We start from the raw sequence: 19240 nt of genomic DNA, 5'->3' as shown, positions 1-19240 counted from the left end.
AGCTCTAACTTGCAACTTTGCAGAGCATGTCCGCCTTTGGCATATCAGCTGTGGTCAATGAAAGAGGAAGACTCCCTTAAATAGCTTTCTGCCAAACTATAATTAATGCACATGAAAGAAACAATATTCAAGCACAATATTCTTCGAGCAAACAAACAAAGCAATTTAAAAAAAAAACAATCTCACTTTTTACAAAGTTTTCATTTACTATGATGATTTGCACATTGAAAAGCATCTCTGGGCCAGAGGCAACCCTAACCAGAGAAAGCTCCTAAATTAAAATGTTAAACCAATCAAGGCCAACTCCTCAACGGTATATAAGAGTTAGCTTTGAGGTTTTGTGCCAGAGGGCTGCTGTCTCTCCCTTTGCTTTTTCTCCACTGCACCTGCTTCCTTGGAAGTGGCCCATCCCAATTTGTTACAATGGCTCAGCAGATGTCTGCAGCAAGGACCTTCATGGGAGGAAGGGGGTTCAGTTCTGCATCTGCGGTATATGGACTAGGTGGGCACAGAACCTATGCTGCCTCCGTACGGCCTCCAGTCGGAAATGGATACGGGGTCCGGGTCTTCAGTAGCCAAAGTCTTTCCAACCTGGGTGGAAGCAGAAGGATTTCCTATGGAGGCTATGGTGCTGGATGTTATGGTGGCTATGGCTATGGTGGAGGAGGCTATGGTTGTCTGGGTTTTGGAGGCAGGGTGGGTCACTACGGCCCTAGAATTTATGACTCTGTTGGAGGTTGTGGGACTTTTGGAGGATACGCAAACTTCAGGGGGGATGGCATCCATGGGGTCCAGATCAATGAGAAGCTCCTGAAGCCTTTACATGTGGGGGTTGACCCACAGGAAAATGAAATACGCAATCATGAGAGGGACGAGATGAAGGACCTCAACAACCAGTTTGCTTGCTTCATCGACAAGGTGAGAAAGCAAACCTTTTCTGCTGAACTTAAAATGGAAAGACGGGCCATCCCATGGCATAGGTCAAGTGCTTTTAGCATAAATTAGTTTAAAAATGGCTCTGCATCACCGTGCTATGGACCCAATGGGACTTGCATGGAATGTTTCTGAGGCACAATGGCTTACGTACATACATATGATGAAACTGAAATGAACATGAGAGGGGAAATATCTCAAGAGCTCGCTTCAGAATCAATTTTGCTTACCAAAATTTTAAAAATTAAATTTGTATTCTCCTAATTCAGTTTTTTTAAAAACAAAACTCCCAGATTTGGATGAAGTTGAATTTCAGGGTTTTTGAAACAGAGTGTTAGCCCTAATCCAATGTAAAGCTAGTTGCCCTTGAAACCCATTGAAATCAATGGGATTTCCATAAGTTGCAACTAACTGGTCCAATTGATTTCATTGGAACTTAAATGTGATGGGCAGATCAATCCTAAATCTGAGGGAGGGGTCCGTGGCAGAGGGACCGCCACTTCCTAAACCTTGCTGGCTTGCGCTGTCCAGATTGGAAGGTGGGGTAACTGTTTTTTCTTTTTCCCTCTTGCATTGTCTCCAATGAGAGAGAATTTGCTACATCTTCCAGACTGGCATAGTTTCTGGTTTCATTTGGAGCATGTCAGGGAATGGAAGTGGCCTAGAACCTTGCAGATCCTTGATCACCCTGGCATACCCCCAAGTCACCCCATTTTTGTCCCCGCTGCTAGCATTGGACAGCTACAGTGGTAGAAAACTCCACCACCATCAGGGCAGAGCTTCTGTGGGCAAACCTTCTGCTCCAGAAGGGGAGGTCCTCAATATCATAGGACCCCTGGGATGCCCTCCTAGGGAGCATGGGAGTGTGTCCCTCCCTAACTTGAAAAATTGATAATTAACAGTTATTTAGAATTTACTGACAAAGTGTTCAGGTTTTTTTAAGTTCCTTAAAACTGATTTTCAAATTAACATTTTAAAGTAAGTTATTTGAACTGCTTAGGAACCTGCCCCCAAGAATGTTCCCTAAGTCTTATCCAAATCCTTTAGGCTTTGAATTTGTATGATTGTTTATAATACAGTTGATCCCATCTTTCCCCACTTTAAATTTTAATTCACATTACATTTATAGGCAATATTTCTATGGGAATTCTGTTTAAAGCACTTGACTTTGGGGAGGCTATTGCGTGCTTTATGAATGAAATTGTTTGAATGCTCTGAAATAGCATGCGGCTTCCAAACAAGCACAAGGAGAGGACAGACCATTTGTTCCTTTAGCATACTTTGGATTTTGTTATATATTGGGTGAAATCTAATGCTGCATGAGCCGACATCCACCTACACAATGGGGCTTTATCCTTCTCTCCCCCCCCCCCCGCAGTACACCTAACCCCTGCAAAATCTGCTCTGGGGGCCCTCCAACCTCCCAGAACAGATTTTGAGGGTACACTGGGGGATCATCTCCCATCCTGTTCCTCTGATATAACCAGTTCCATCAGCAGAGAGAACTAACTGGATTCCATCTTATGAATCCAAACACTATGTAGGGTCTACTTGTTCACAAAAAGAACAGCTTGGTTTGATCAATTTCCAAGCCCTTGTCAGAGATGTGTAAGCCTGTGGTTTACTAGAGCTGCTTCATATGTTATGTTTTTTCTATGTCTGTATAGAAAAAAATATGCAAATGTGAACATTGCCATGTGGAGAACACACGTTTTGCAGCAAATGCACAGACTGGGAACCATGGCTGGGGATGCTGGCGAAATCTGCTGTGGACTCCAATGAGGTCAGATTCCCAAGAATCCGACCTGTGCAGTGGACTGCCTCCCCTTACCTGTGCAGCCTCCGGATTTTGTGCAGGGTGGTTTTCTGGCTTTTAAAAAAGGCAAGATGTGTTAACTGTGGCTGCAGTTAGCGTATCTTGGACAAATTGTCCCTGTAATTTCCGTATTTTATGCCATTTGCAGCTGTCAAGCACTTAAAAAAAAAAAAAGGTGTCCCCAACCAGTCGTGTCTGACTCTAGGGTGCGGTGCTCAGCCCCGTTTCTAAGCCGAAGAGCCAGCGCTGTCCGAAGACACTTCCATGGTCATGTGGCCGGCATGACTGAACACCAAAGTGCATGGAATGCTGTTACCTTTCCCGCTGAAGTGGTACCTATTTATCTACTAGCAATTTCTTGCTTTTGAACTGCTAGGTTAGCAGGAGCTGGGACTGAAGATGGGAGCTCACTCCTTCATGCAGCACTCGGGTCTCGAACTGCTGAACATCTATATATAAATTGTGGCTGAGAGTACATTATGGCTGCAATTTATGTATAAGTAAGTGCTTTATGGTCTCAAACACCATAAAATATGGAAATTACCATTGCAATTTGCCCAAGGTATGCTAATTGAAGCTGCAGTTAGCATATCTTGTAGGGGTGTATGGAATACTCACCCCGTTCCAGTCCAGGCATCCGCAGGGGGGGGGAGGCAATCTGTCCTCCCCCCCGGAATCCTGCCTGGCCGGCTCCATTCCGCAGTGAGTCTGTGGAGCCGCCATCCAGGCCCGCCCGCAGCCAGACTTCCGTCCACTGCCGGGCTGCAGCCGCAAATGACGTCTGGCATTTGCGTCCCTGCTCTTTTCGTGATAGGCTATGTAAATATTTACGTAGCCTATCACTGAAAAGAGCAGGGACGCAAATGATGTCCCCTACGCCGGACGCCATTTGCTCCACATTCCGGGGCAGCGGATGGACGGCAGCAGAGGACGGACCCGGACTAGCCGGCAGCAGGTAGAGGGGATTTCGGGGGATGGCAGGGGTGGTAGTCCGTTCCGCCACGGACTCCGGGGGGGGGGGCAGATTGTAAAGAATCCGGCCTCATTGGAGTCCGTGGCGGATTTCTCCACCATCCCTAATATCTTGCCTTTTTTAAAGCTGGAAAAACATCCCATAAAATCCGGAAGACATGCCAGGGCTCCAGGGAAATCCAGTGAGTACCAAACAGCTCAGATTTCCCCATGGCAGACCAGATGTTGGGGGATTCGCCATCCCTAGCCACAGTATACATCATTTAATCAATATGTCATTTGAACATAGTGTGTACAGTGAAGCACGCGTCTAGTTCCTCATCCTCACCCACCTTGCTCGCTACCAGAAGATGGGTGATTGGACAAATTCATGGAGGATAAGGCTATCAGTGGCTACTAGTCATTATGGCTATATGTTATGTTCAGGATCAGAGTAGCAAATATCTGAAAACTATTTGTTGGGGCAAACAAGCAGGGGGATGCTCTTGCTGTCATGTCCTGCTTCTGAGCTTCCCATAAAGATCTGGTTGGTCACTCTGACAGAATGCTGGACTAGATGGGCCTTGGTTCTGATCCAGCAGGGCTCTTCTTAAGTTCTCAAATGCAGAAGAGATGAAGCCAACTCAAATGTCTGTCCTGAAAGCAGATTTGCTCTTGAGTTTGTTTTCTAACGAAATACATATTTTTTTGCATCCTTGTTTGCTAAACAGGTCAGAACCCTAGAGCAGAAGAACAAGGTTCTCGAAACAAAGTGGAACCTCTTGCAAGACTATGCCATCCCGGCAAGGAAAAGCCTCGAACCATACTATGAGAATTTCATTTGCAACATGAAGAAGGAATTAGAGTGTTTATTAAATGACAGAGAACACTTAGAACGCCAAGAAGCTGCTGTTCAGCATGTAGTGGAGGAATTCAAGAGCAAGTAATTTGATGATGATGATGATGATGGGCACATGTTGCAATAAAAAGGGCCTGGGTAACTCCATTTGTGCACCATTTCAAAAAATAAATAAATAAAACTAGCAATTGTCCCAATTAAAAAGAGGAGACTGAGGTATGGAAAACTATTGGTTTCCTGTAGTATGTCAGTTACCTTGGGCAGTATCCAGTTGTGTCCTTCCATGCGCAACCAGCCCTGCTGGTTCAGGTCTGCATGCGGAAGGCCCTGCCGGCCCCAATCTGCTTGCCCCAGAAGCATGATATTGTGATGTGCAAGAGTTATGGGTGGCTTGCAGATCGGGGCCTTCCATGCATGGGCCAGAACTGGCAGGGTTGGCCACACATGGAATGACACAACTGGATACATAATTAGCTACTACTTGTTCTCAGTGGAGGCTGGTAGCTGTGATGTCAGTACAGCTGTGAATCCGCTCTTGGTGTCAGCCAGAATCAGCCAGAAGGCTGAATGAGCTATCCAAGGTGCTCCTTGTTCCCCAAATGGTTAAACCATTCTGGTGATGGTGCACAGATTTGGTTAAAACTGTTCAGTCTGTGTTTCACGGCTTGCCAGGTGTCTTTCATTCCAACTTCTGCTCATTGGTGGAACGGGATTTTTTTTTTTAAGGTTTGTATGAGAATGTTATTCCACTTGTGCAAATGTGCATTTGTGCTCATGCACATTAGTGCAAGTGTGCATTTTGCATATCCCCCCCAAGTAAAAACAAAAACAAAACAGTCTACCAGTCTGCAGAATTTACACGACTTAGAAAAACTTGGCCCACTGCAGAATCTACAGATCAGATTCAGAGAAATCTGAACTCAATTTCAGATGTCTTTGACATCCCTAGATACATCCGATGTTGGCTGGGGTCACACACACTTCCCCATGCACACACATTTTAGCATGCAAGGATGGGGAGGTTCAAATTCAGAATAAGTTTTTCTCTACAGAACAAAGGGAGGCCCTAAATAATTCAGTTTAAGTGGCTTCAGGGTAAAGCTATCCCTGTAATATTGTATACTTCACAATGTATAGTTAGGGTGGCCATCTACACACCACCCCAAAAGAGGAAATCCATTGCCAAAATACAGGCTTGCATAAAATTTGCATAAGATAATTTATGTGTCTAGATGGAAATGTGGAATTAATGACTGATATTAAAATACATCTCACCATAATGGGGCATCTTGTAACCAGGTGACCAGGTAAGCTGTGTGCCTGCTCAGTTTGGAGGTCCAGATGCTAAGCATTGATGGGCAACTTCAAGTCCCTTCCCTGCTCTCCCTTCTTAGGATTTTTTAATCTTCAAAATGGACTTGGATTGGACAGTCCTCAAATAGAGAAGTGCCCTCTGTAAAATATGACACATGGCCACCTTGTGTGTGGTGTAGGTAGGGCAAGCTACTTTGGGGTTGCACAGAGCTCTTCTTCCATGTTTCAACAGATACGAAGAGGAATTCAAGAGGCGTACGTCAGCGGAAAATGAATTTGTGCTGCTCAAGAAGGTACGGTGTAGATATTCTGTGCCTTAAACATGAAGCACACAGTGCCACTGCTAATTTTTATATACTCTTTTTTTTCCCGGTGGCCAACTGGAGGACCAGGGGTCATGCCCAGCCTCAACTGATATTTTCAGGGGGGTGCCTCCACCCTAGGCTCTCCACCTCCTTTCCATATTTGACTTTCAGCTTGCCATTTTCTACATGACAGACAGCCCTCTGAGCAGGAAGTGAGAGGCACATTGCTTTTGACATGACCAAAGTTATTGTCAATGTTGCTTGGGAAGTGGCACTGGCTTAGCCCCTGCCACATGGTGCCTCTCCTGTCAGGAAATGGGAGTTCAAGAGGCCTAAGCTTTACTTCTCCAGCCCCTCACAGTCACAGAGGGAGGCCTAGGCTCTCCCATGTTGCTAGGCAATGGCCCTTGAGTCTTGATTAGAGTCTTTCTGAGGCCATATCCCTGGAGATGCTTTAACCTGCTTTCTTAGAAGGCATCATTCTTGGTCAAACTCAACTGAAATTCTGCAAGATTTAAAAATTGGGCTAATTTAGGGGTCCTAATTTGTGCTTGAAATTTGAAGTCTGCTTCAATTGACTAAACGAATGAAGGTAAATAAAATAAAATTTACTGAATTGTATAACATGTCAGCTGTGTCAGATACTGTTTACGTACTGCTCAGATACTGTCAGACGTTAACATTTGCTGCATGCTTACTGTCAAATATGATCAAATTTTCAACACTATATCTCAGGTACTGCCAATTTTGGCGGGGGACTGCCAGTGCTTACCAACTGTTTCAGACTGTCAATTCTTGTCAGTCAGACAACATCAAGTGGTTGTTGACCAGTCAAACATCCTGAGAAGAATATTCAGCATTAAAATTGGCAAAGAATTATGGTGAATCGATTGTGGGTGGGATTCATTTCAGCCCTAGGAGAATAGTCATTTCTTGACGGTTGACACATATTTTAGTTATGCAGAACCTAACAGAGTACCATTGTTTACTTTCTAGCTTCATGGACTTGTACTTGTACTTGGACATATATGAGTGCCTGTTCTGAGCATTTAATCGTTTGCTCTGAGCATTTACAAGCAACAGCTGGCTTTGTCACTATTCTCTCAGCAACTGAAAGTAGTCCATGTTTAATTAAGTGTTCAATCGTCTTTAGGATGTAGACTCCATTTCCCTGAGCAAGGAACAACTGGAGGGGAAAGTGTATTTGCTGAGACAAGAACTGGAATTCCGCAGATGTGTCTATGAAGAGGTAAGAATGATCCTGACATTTTAGTTATTTATTTATTTATTTATTGCATTTATACCCCACCTTTTTTCCTCTTGCAAGGAACCCAAGGCGGCTTACATTATCCTCCTCCTCTCCATTTCATCCTCACAACAACAACCCTGTGAGATGGGTTGGGCTGAGCGTCTGTGACTGGCCCAAAGTCACCCAGTGAGCTTCCATGGCCGAGTGGGGACTAGAACCCGGATCTCCCAGCTCCTAGTCCAACACTCTTGCCACTACACCACACTGGCTCTCATAATCTCATAATCTTAGATATGGAGAATGATGGGCTCAGAAGAATGTAAATAGGATTGAGTCCAACCTAGCTCTCTGTGCTAAACAAAAATATCCCCAAAATATCTCAACCACACTAGAGACATCATCAGACATGTGGAAAAGCCTGAGGTTTTCAGAGAAACAAAGAATTCTAAACAGAAACAAAGAATTAGTATCAAATACAACCTCTTCTGTGTTCCACTGTGCACTGTGGAAAGGGAGTGCTCAGTGGAAATGGTGAATAATAGTTATCCCAGAAGTCATTGCTATGTGCAGATAGGGATGTACGGATTTTGTTAAATTCATCCTATCTGTGTTCCATGGATTGTCAGACGTCTTTCATTCCATCATCTGCTGATTGGCAATTTTTTTAAAAAACCATTCTCCTTGTGCTAATTTGCATTAGTGCTAATGCACACTAATTACCTAATGTGGAGCAGTGCATTTTCACAAGTGCGCATTAGTGTGCTAATGCAAATTAGTCCAAATCCCACCCCCCAAAGTGAAAAACCGGCCTGAAAATCAATGGAATCCACATGACTTGGGGAAAGCCAGTCCACTGTGGAATCTGCAGGTCAGATTCATAGAAATCTGAACCCATTTGAATCCATTGCGGATTTCTCTGAGATCCCTACGTACGGACAACTACCATGTTCCAGCCTGAACTTTGAAAATCCCAGGAGGGACAAACAATAAATATGCAAAGCATAAACTCCCCTAGTGACTGCTTGTACTTAGTATAATAGGAGGAATATAGATACCCTTTAGATGTGACTTCAGCTGCCTCAGAGCTGCTCTTCTATGACTTGATCCTCCGCAGCCAAAATTTCACAAAATACGTTTTCCTGAGAAAATGTCTGGGGGTTTTCTTTTCCTCAGCTCCACAGAAAAAAAGACACCTTGAAGAATTTGCTCCAAATCCCCTCCACTATTTTTCTGGCCTCTCCATCAACCCCCCCCCCCATGCCCTGGAAGGACACTAGACCCAGGGTACTGTGGAGGAAGCAAAATTGTGGCCCGGTGGCCAACACATTTGCTGCTACCCCTCCAAAAAAAAAACACCTAGGAAAAAGGAAGGAAGTGGTGCTACAGCCACAGCTAATGGTGAGCCCCACCCATGAGAAACTTTTGGAAAATTTCTCCTTTCCCCAAAGAAATTCAGTGACATGGTGTGCATCTCCCCACCCCTGTTTCTCTGTATACAAATAGAGGAGAGAATTTCAAGGCCATTTGTGGCCAGCTCTGCCAAACGCAACTGTGTGGGCAGGGACTGGTTGTGTGGGTTGAGCCCACAGAATTGGTATCCCACAGTGCCAGCTGAGTGGTGAGGACTTCCAGAATGGTTGCTCTTCAAAGGCTGGAGGTGCAGATAAAGAGCACCCTGGTTTACAGTGGGAACGGAGTCAGTTGTAATTACAGTGTTCTGAAAAGGAAAGGAGGAGTGCTTATTAAAAGATAAAGAAGATGCTTCACAATATCAGCACATCGGAGTCTGTGGCCATATTGTTTCACTGTCTTTGCAGTTTTGGGAGAACTGCCTTTGGAAAACTGCATGCTGTGGGGCAAGCGGCTTTAAAGTATATATTTTCAGTCTTTGAGTACACATGCAGAGTCCTTTTCCTATTGACTGGCATGTCATTGCAGCCAGCAGCTTCTGTTCATTTAGCGAGAGCTTCCAGGTCAGAGGGCAGTCCTTTTTCTAAAAAAAGAAAAGAAAAAGTAACCACGGAACCATGAGACTCTTTGATGCCTGACTCCCACACGGACTTTCTTTGACTTGCAGGAATTGGCACAGCTAGACTTCCATGTCGGCGACACTAACATCCTTTTAGAAATGGACAACAGCCGAAACTTGGACATCGACTGCATCATCAAAAATGTTGAATCTTGGTATCAGAGCATTGCCCACAGGAGCAAAGAAGAAGCTAATGCTTTCTATGAGAACAGAGTAAGTCATGACACCATTGCACTGAACCTATTTGGAGGACTGGAAGTTCTTACTTGCTGTGTCCATCCCATTCCTCTGATCTACTTCACATCTTGTTGAATTTAGCATATGCCACTTTAGTGCAAATTGCTCATCAGAATGCCTGGTGTTAGCTGCATAGGGACACCCTGGAGAAAATGGTGCCTGCCATTTCCAGGAGTGCTTCCCCTATTTTCAGCTTGGACACTGGGAGTGCAGGTAGCAGCTAACACATACTCAGCCATGAAAATTGGCAAACTGCACAAACGTGACACTAGGGATGCTTCCAAAATTCCCCTCTTCTGGGCCATTAGGCTGAGTAAGGCGGCCACCACAGGCAGTTGATTTTGAGTGTCATGAAAGGGCAGCAAATTGTTGTTATCATTGTATTAATATCATTATCATTATTTACTGCCAGAAAGGTCACTTGTGGAATTTTCTGTCTAAGGTGCCGGACCAGCCGTGGGTACTGTACAACTTGACTTGGAGGGGTGGGTGCCATTTGCTCTGCCTCAGGCAGAAAATTATCTTGGGCCAGCCCTGCCCCTCTTCCAAATCTGTCCAGGTTTTGGTTTTCCAAATAAACGTAGGCCTTGTTTCTGAAGTGGAGCCAATGCATTAGGAAAGTTCCATTGTTCCAGGGTTTTTTTTTCCTGAACTCTGTGAAGTACCCCAGTTTTCAATGCCTTCACTTCATTCATCTCTCCTGTTTCTCCTGCAATAAAAGAAACATGCACACCATCTTGATGTGATCAACTATGCAGTTATTTCAAAAGATTGTGTGTGTGTGTGTGTGTGTGTTTTGACAATGTGCATGAACGCACATGCACAATGGTAAAATACAGCACATTCAACGTGTACAAAAATGCATGCATTAGGAGAAATATGCACACAAATGCTTAGGAATGTTCATGCTGACTTTAAAAAAAATTCTAAGTTTGGAATGAGCTGAACTTAAGACTGGACTTAAACTAAAGATTGCAAAAATAAGAAACTGGGAGAAGCAAAATTGACAAAATTGTCCATCCCTATTGATAAAACACTGCAACAAAAAAAAACCACATTGGCAATGTTGAGGGGGTGAAAGATACAAATGAACTGAAGGAAGAACTGAAAGTTCCAGTATTCTCCTGTTCTGAAATTAATTTTAGAAATGCATCCTCAAATTCAGGAGTTGTGTGAAGCAAGGCAGAGTGAATCAATGGAACAATGAAGGGATGGAATAGGGAAATCCACTCATTCTGATATGGGAACCCTAAACCCTGAGAAGTTTCACTAGTCTTTTTAAGAAATTAGTTTGGCTTTCCTCAAAATTCATTAAGGGTGCAATCCTATGCATGTTTAGACAGAAAAAGGTCCTACATGGCTGGAGAATGCTGGGGGTTGTAGGACTTTTTTCTGCCTACATGCATAGGATTACGCCTTAAGATGATTTGTCAAAGGAGAAACCTCCACATGGTTTTACAGTTGGATCTCCAGTCCCTGGGCCTTATCCAGCTCACAGAGGTTCCCCATATGGTCTGTGGAACCTCCTTGGTTCCAAAGAGGGGCGGGGCTTGGCCCCCTGAAGGAATCCCACCTGGAGTAATCCTCACTGTTATCTCCAGTCTGAGAGGAGGTAACAGTGGGAGGAACAGCCACACTTCACAGCATTGGCTAAGTCCATTTGTGTGGCGCACAATTCCCCTATGGGAATGACATGTGCCATGAGAAGCCAGGGACTCAGCCAGCTCCTCCTCCTCCCAGCACCAGCAAAGTCTCTTTCTCCACACCTCTCTCAGCACGGAGAAAGGCAAAACGGGCAGGGGTAGGGGCAATGGTGTCAGTGGGTGTGGCCATGCCCACTGATGTCAGCTGGCTGGGTGAACTGCCCACTGATGTTATCCTGTCCACAGAGGGACCAGTGGGGGGCAACCTGAAACTGGTTCCCCTCTCCTGTTTTAGGCAAAAGCTGGTGACATCTTTGGTATGCACAAAAGAACTTTGGCTGGGCTTATTGTTGCTTGCTTCAAAATTCTTCAGAGGCTTCATCGAAGGAGGAATTTTCACTTGGTAACCACTGGCAACAACTTTGTTAACGTCTTTATTATTTCTGGATATTAGTTCCAAGAGCTTCAGGAGCAAAGAGGGAAATACTCAAATGATCTGAAGATCAATCAGCATGAAATTGCAGAACTGACCCGGATGGTTCATAAGATCCAGTCTGAATATGAGACTATTAAAAAGCAGGTAGGAGAGACTCTTGGGTATGTTTCATTTCGTATTTGGTACCTGATGGTTCCAACAGACTCTGTGTCAATAATACTATATCTAGTCACAGAATTTTGGTCTGACCCAAAACTACTTCAGTTCTTACAAACTTTTTCTTCAGCATTGAAGAACACTTCCCCTTCTAGAGCTTTTCAGCACACTTGGAGAAAATGTTTGCTTCTTTGTTCAAACCGCTTTGCTTCTCTTTGTTCTCAGTTGTGCCCAGTGACATCATAGCCAAATCTGAACTTCTGTGATTTTATTTCCTGACACCTGCTGATGCCATTGCTTCAGGCATAACTATATTTAAAATATTTATATTCTGCATTTCTTCCAGACAACTCTATCCTTCCTTTCTGCCAGACAACAGGCCTCCAAGAGAACTGACAATAAAATAAAATTAACACACAAGAAACATAAAATTTATTTTTGCTTTCCAAATTAAAACAACAACAACAACAACAACAACAACAACAACAGTGAGGACCAGAGAGATTTCCATGCTACAACTGGTGCACTTTAAAGGTTCTGTAGGGACCCTCTGGAAAAGTCCCCATGGCTACTAGGGTAGCCATGCATCCTATTTTACAGAGGACAGTCCTCTATTTGATGGGTTGTCCAGCCCAAAGGTAAAGAGCTCTAGAAAGGAGGATCAAGGATGCTGAAGTTGCCCATCACTTGCCTCTGGATAGCAGACTGAGCAGGTACACACATCACTTGATCACATTTTTCCCAGCTAAGGTGAACTGTAGTGTATTTTTATTTAAATTATAGCCTTTTTTCTAAAGTCTCATATAGACATATAAACTAACATGGCAACATTTTATGTAAATCTGTCCCCTCTTTTCCTCTTTTTCAGCAATGCATAAGTGCCCCCGCCCCGGAACACACACACAAGCAATAGGACTGGAGTAGCTCCTCTTGGGAAGCCAGGTAGTCTGCAGCTCCTAGCTCATCCCTGCAGCCTGGGTGACTGAAGCAATGAGTGAGGGGATGGATTATGATGATGTTAACTGCCTCCTCCGAGTCCCCAGGGCCTTAGATATTAGTGTTGCTGCTCCTATTTCTGCAGAATTAAAATGGCTGTTTCTCCATGCAGTCATCCTAACCCTGTTCCCTTATTCTCAATCTGTGGACATCTGTGTGCATGATGCGACTATTTCTGGAAGAGAAAGAAGCAGCAGCCAGAGATACAGAGAAAAAGAGTGAATAATACATGGATTACGGTGTGGCAGGAAGCTCAGTTCTTCTGGATCTTTCTTTGGCTTTCCACTCCACTCAGTTGGACACTCTGTTCTTCTGGCCTCTTTGAACTATCTAGATTTAGTGGGCAACTCTTCTATGGTTTTCATCCTTTCCCTCCAATTGCAACTAGGGGGAAATCGTATGCATGGTTAGATGGAAAAAGATCCTACAACTCCCAGCATGCCCTACAACTGGGAATTGTAGGCCTTTTTTTTTGGTCTAAATATGCATAGGATTGCACCCTTAATGGCTGTATTTCCTCACTTCCTCCTTCTATCTGTTGGGGTTCTCCAAGACTTTGTTCTAAATCCTTTCTCTTCCTCTCCTCTATTTACTTTCCCCATCTGCAACCATTATTATTTCATTTATCATCAGTTATTATTTCCTCTTCATAGCTTCCTTAGCTAATATTAACTGTTTGCTTAGCTCAACCATCATTTCATCTTGGATGTCTTCTCATACTGTCAAAATCCAAAATCCTGATCGGTCCTTCTCAGTCTTCATTGATTCCCCCCTGTTCATTAAAGTGAGGTTATTGGTCCATCTCCTCAAGCACATAACCTTAGAAGGTCTTTTTTTTAATTCCTCTTTGTTATTCCTCTTTGACATAATACTAAAGATGCATACAACTCTGCCATGTGAGAATTCACAGTCACATTCAGACTGTTTTAGCCCCTTTTTATTTGTGCCATTGCAAAATCCCACTGCCTTGTTGAGAGTGCACCAGTGTCATTTTCCCTTTAATCAGTTCAGTTTTGTGTGTGTTTGTGTGGACAGGTTGGTGTTTTGGAAACATCCATTTGTGATGTTGAGCAGCATGGAGATTGTGCACTCAAAGATGCCCGGGATAAGCATATTGAGCTGCAGACTGCTCTGCAGAAGGGCAAGGATGAACTGGCAGGCCTGCTGAGGGATTACCAAGAGCTTCTGAATACCAAGCTGGCTCTTGACATTGAGATTGCGACATATAAGACACTGCTGGAGGGAGAGGAGAGCAGGTGACTATGAGACATAATACTAAAGATGCGTACAACTCTACCATGTGAGAATTCACAGTCACATTCAGACTGTTTTAGCCCCCTTTGAAATTCATGCCAACATTTCAGCTGGGCAGGAGCCCCAATTTGGGCTCAGATTTCATCCTAATCACAGGTTTGCTTTAGGCTAAACTCACTAGCAGTTCTCAAGATGTGTAGAAATTCCCTTGAGACATTTTGTCAATACTACTGAAATCCTTTTCGCTTTCCCAGATGTAAATTCCCCAGATGTTTTACCTGAGATGGACTCAATTTGCATTTTGCTTCAGGCCAAATCCTAGCCAGCAGCATCATCTCAACCATGCAGCATTTGAGGTTTGCACACTCAAACTGCCAAATGTGCCCACAGGGCCCCAAAGGTTGCCTACCCCTGGTCTAAATAACTAACGGGAAGTATTATTTTTTAGTTATCAGGTTCAAGATTGTAGATTTATGATTTTGCCAAAAAAGAAGAAGCAAAAACCTGTTGTTGTTGTTGCTTATAAATAAGGATCAGAGCCCTGTAGGAACATCCGTCGTGTGCACCCCACTGAAATGAGTAGTGATTGTGCAAGTTGTGGGAATAAACCCTCATGCAGCTCCAGTTTGTTAGAAATAGGTGTGTGCAGGAGAAATGCCTGGTGGATGCTGTCTCAAGTCCATAATAAGGATAACCTAATGACAATAATGCCTCTCCTTTTCCCAATAGGATATGCACAGGGAATGTTGTGACTGTAGGTGAGTAAGGATAATGAGGTTATGCTGGGTTAGGGTCACCCTCTTCATATTGCTGTCCCCTTTTAAGGGGGCTTCATCTGCTCACCTTTGGGCTTGTCTGCATTCTGCTTTATTTGTGATGGGGGCACTTCATGTTGGGAAAGGGACTGGAGTGGTGTGCGTGCGTGCGTGCGTGCGTGCATGTGTGTGCAGTTTGAAGCATGAAGCCACAATTTTGTTAGCACACTATGGGAAGACGAGAAAGGAAAGTTAGGATCAATTCACACATTACCTTGGTTGCATGGTTGCTTCAGAGATGGATGGTTAATGAATGGTTATGCCACCATTGGGGCAGGAAAATGGGGCTGTGTATAGGATGATTTGAGCTGTGTTGGCATAAATATTTATCTTCAGGTCATTGTACTGAGCTGGTTAGAATGGACCCAACCCACATGGAAGCCACTTCATGTGCATTCTCTCTTCTCTCTCTCTGAGTGTGTGTGCACATATTCACTCGCTCTCACAATGCATTTCCAGTGCAGTTCTTACCCCATAAGATCTGGCATCTCAGCAATGTCAATGCTGCAAAGATAGGTGAGAATCAGGCCTCTATATGGCTCTGGTCCGTCCCCAGCACATGAGCTGAAATTTCTCAGTATATGTTTTTTCTTACAGATATGGTCCAAAACCCCTGCATAGAGGAGTCCACTGGATTCACAACTTCATGTGGATATAGGCCTCTAGGTGGAGCATACAGTGGAGGAAGAGGTGGAGGAATCGGAGGAGGATATGGAGGAGGAAGTGGGGGAGGATACGGTGGAGGAAGTGGTGGAGCATATGGTGGAGGAAGTGGTGGAGGATATGGTGGAGGATACGGTGGAGGATACGATGGAGGAAGCAGTGGAAGATATGGTGGAGGATATGATGCAGGAGGCCACAGAAGATGTAGCAGCAGGAACTACAGCTCCAGAATTGTCGAAGACCACTCAAGAACTGTAGGCAGCAGCAATGCAGCTACAGGACATGCCTCTGCAGATGCAGAATTCTACCCAGGAACAGCATGTGGTTCCAGGAATGTGCCAAATTTTGCTGGAAACCCTAGTAACTGTGTAGGCATTGATAACTCCTCATCAGGAGGTGGTCCAGGTGCAGGATTCAGCTCAGGAAGTGCTTACAGATCAGGCAATCATGTAGGCAGGAGGCGTGTCTCTAGGAATTTAACTGGAAGTTGCCCAGATGGAGGCTACCTCTCTGGGGGTTATGGACCAGCAGGTATCATCCCATTTGGGGGTGGAGGATTGGGCTCTGGGATTGTAGGTGGCCCTGTAGTTGTGGGCTGCAACCCTGGAGTTGCAGGAGGTGTTGACATTGGGACTGTAGGTGTTCCACCTGTAGGAATCCCAGCTGTAGGTGCCCCAGCTATGGGTAGTATAGGCTTTGAGGGAGTACCCTGTGTAGGAGTAGGTGCCCCTATTGATGTGTCCTACCCTGGACCAGTAGGGGCTCCTGTAGGCATTTGCTTCTCTGGACCAGTAGGGGTTCCTGTAGGTGTCTGCTACCCTGGACAGTAGGCCCCATCAGAAATACCACATTTTAAAGTCTTCGTACAAACTCTCAATTTTATGAAACAATTAGTCCTCAATCTGCTGTGATCAGAGTGATCCGAGCTCCCCCCAGGCTACAGGAATACAGATCTAAGTCATGGAATCTTGTCATGCTTTTCTTGGGCCATTCTTTATTTTCAATGCATTCCAGGAAAGAAGCCCTGCCTCCTGACAACTAAAGACAATAATACCCCCCCAATCCTAACCCATACTAAAGGTATCTGCCAGCTGAACCTTACACAGAAACTTTCTCCCATCATCATGAGGACTGTTCCTTTAAAAGAATTTGAAAATTAGAACTGGTGTGTTGCCAGTGGGCTGTCTTCACGAGCAATTTACTGTGAAGTTAGAGGAGTCTGAATTCCTTTGCGACAGGTGACGTCATCTCCAATCTACTGCCAATCAGCCACTTTGCTGCCACATTCTATCCTAGCTAAGTTGATTGATTCTAAACCACATGCCATGATGGTGACCACTAGGGATGTATGAACCCCCTGTCTGGTTGGCAGGGTGTCCATGGAGGGGCAATTTGGGCTGCTCAGGGCCCTGCAGAATCCTCCGGAGCCCAGCTACATCCTCTGGAGTTGGCGGAGCAGCTGTCAGGTTCACTGTAAGATGTGATACACTAATGGCAGCTGCCATTAGCCTATTGCAGGAAAAATACAGCCATAAATTGCATATTGTATGCCATTTGTGGCTGTAAAGCACCAACTTAGACCTAAATTGCAGCTTATGGCTGCATTTAGGGCAAAGGAAGTGCTTTATGGCCACAAATGGCGTACAATATGCCATTAACAGCTGTAACTTTCCTGTGATAAGCTAATGGCAGCCGCCATTAGCATATCACATCATATAGGGAACCAGAGAGCCACCCTGTGGGAACTCTTCCAGACCCTGAGCTCTGTGCAGCTGATTCACTGCAGACTCCGGAGGTCAGATTCTTTGGAATTGGAATCCGGCCTCATTTGAGTCCAAGGAGGAATTCTCCAGCATCCCTAGTGACCACAGAGGTATTTAGAGCCCCTAGCTATATATCAGCAATAGTATGGATGTACAAAATGACTTACTAGTTTCGATTCGTGACATCCGCGGTGGGGGAGAGACGCTCTGTCTCTCCCCCCGAAATCCTTGCTGGCTGGATCCGCTCTGAGGTGAATCTGCAGAGCCACCGTCCGGGGCCACCTGCAGCGACATCCGGCCACTGCTGGGCTGCACAGCGATGCAAATGATGGCTGCTGTAGCCGCTGCCATTTGCGTCCCTTTTTTTCGCCGTGATAGGCTACGTAAATATTTACGAGGCTTATCATGGCAAAAAAAGGGATCGCAAATGGCTACGGCGGCTGCCATTTGCGTTTCCTTTTTTGCTGTGATAGGCTACGTAAATATTTATGTAGCCTATCACAGCTTCTGCAGTGACGCAAATGGAGTCCCTGCTTTAGCCGTGATAGGCTACGTAAGTATTTACGTAGCCTATCACGGGAAAAATCATGAAGCGAATGGCAGACGCGGTTGCCATTCGCAAAGCAGTGCAAACGGCACCAGGTAGGTGCTCCATTTTGCGCGCCTTTCGCGGGGTGGTGGGGCGGGGGGGGGGGCCTTCATTCCACCATGGATTTCGGGTGTGGCGGATCTGAGATCCGTGGTGGAATTCTCCACCATCCCTAAGCAATAGTCACTGTCATTCACAGAGAGTGATGGCTTTCCTCCCTCGAAGTTGCTTTCCACAGTGGGCACATCCCATATAAGTGGAGGTCACTGCGTTAAGAGCAAGAAGCCCTTTGCAAACAAGCCATATTTTTGTTGTTGTTGTGTTGCCATCATTGACAATGTCTTGGAGATTATACAAGCTCTCTGTACTTTTCCATGAGATTAGCGTTCCCAGATCTTTTGCCTACGTATTTGTGGTCGCTGGGTATTTCTCATGTCAGTGCATAAAGTTGTTACAGCGTTACATTAGGCTTTGCTTGTTGCCAAAAATCCATGTGTGTTTCTCCTGTTCTCTGCAATAAAATCCATGCATAATGAAATGATCACCAATGATATTTTAATAATGTGAAATAAAATAACTGAAAGAAACATAGGCTACGCTTAGCTGGAGCTTCCTTCATTCACCCGGTGGCCTCTGCTGAAAAGCTCAGCTGCTCTCAGTTGGACAGAGACAGCTAGGAAATTTAAAGATGCTTGGGACGCACACATTCACTGATGAAAGGAGGGAGGATCACAATGGTAAAGGTAACTTTCACAACAAATAGAAAGCTGAAATTCAGTATGGGTCATAAGACATGCCACTTATTGGAGAAGACTGAAAATGGAGCATCTCGAAATCTCTCCCTTGAAACAGGGCAAATGAATGGTCAGGCTATTTTCACACCAGATAGAAATCTGAAATCCGATATACTCAAGGTACAAGACACCTCCACTAGAAGCACCTGGTTCGATCCAGGGATGTACAAGAATTTTGTTTCTGCTCACAAAACATTCAAACAAATGTAATAATAAATAAAGTGAACAACAAGCCCTGTTCATAAACCCAAAGAAGGCCCCTGTTTCTGAACTTGCAAGCCTGTTAAAAAATGCACATTTTCCGCACTTTACTGAAGTGTGTGGGGGGGAATGTGCATTTGGGACGTGTGCTTTAAAAATGCATTTTCCCCCCGATCAGAGAAAGAGAGATCCAAGGCAAACCAAGCTTTGAGGAGGAATCTGGAAAATGTCGATGAG

The 19240-nt window shown here is 44.7% G+C and overlaps 1 protein-coding gene across 1 annotated transcript; it reads left to right on the top strand.

The window, feature by feature from the left end:
• The first annotated feature begins 423 nt into the window (after nucleotides 1-423).
• Nucleotides 424-16486, top strand: LOC146353631 (keratin, type II cytoskeletal 71-like). Its single transcript, XM_084829762.1, has 10 exons — nucleotides 424-918; nucleotides 4432-4643; nucleotides 6106-6166; nucleotides 7332-7427; nucleotides 9505-9669; nucleotides 11791-11916; nucleotides 13960-14180; nucleotides 14908-14936; nucleotides 15453-15509; nucleotides 15591-16486. Exons 1-10 carry the CDS (start codon nucleotides 424-426, stop codon nucleotides 16484-16486), a joined length of 2358 nt encoding a protein of 785 aa, XP_084685888.1.
• The last annotated feature ends 2754 nt before the right edge of the window (nucleotides 16487-19240 follow it).

This window comes from Heloderma suspectum, chromosome 2, assembly GCF_057233095.1.
Source record: "Heloderma suspectum isolate Gila_16-S chromosome 2, 16-S_ref, whole genome shotgun sequence".
Lineage (NCBI taxonomy): Eukaryota > Metazoa > Chordata > Lepidosauria > Squamata > Helodermatidae > Heloderma > Heloderma suspectum.
Note: the sequence above shows the minus strand (reverse complement) of the source record. Positions and strands in the feature narration are given on the sequence as shown.

Coding starts and splice junctions, on each gene's coding strand:
- LOC146353631 (XM_084829762.1), top strand. CDS start 424: ATGGCTCAGCAGATGTCTGCAGCAAGGACCTTCATGGGAGGAAGGGGG. Junction 14,181..14,907: donor CTGGAGGGAGAGGAGAGCAG/GTGACTATGAGA, acceptor TTTTCCCAATAG/GATATGCACAGGGAATGTTG. Junction 14,937..15,452: donor AGGGAATGTTGTGACTGTAG/GTGAGTAAGGAT, acceptor ATGCATTTCCAG/TGCAGTTCTTACCCCATAAG.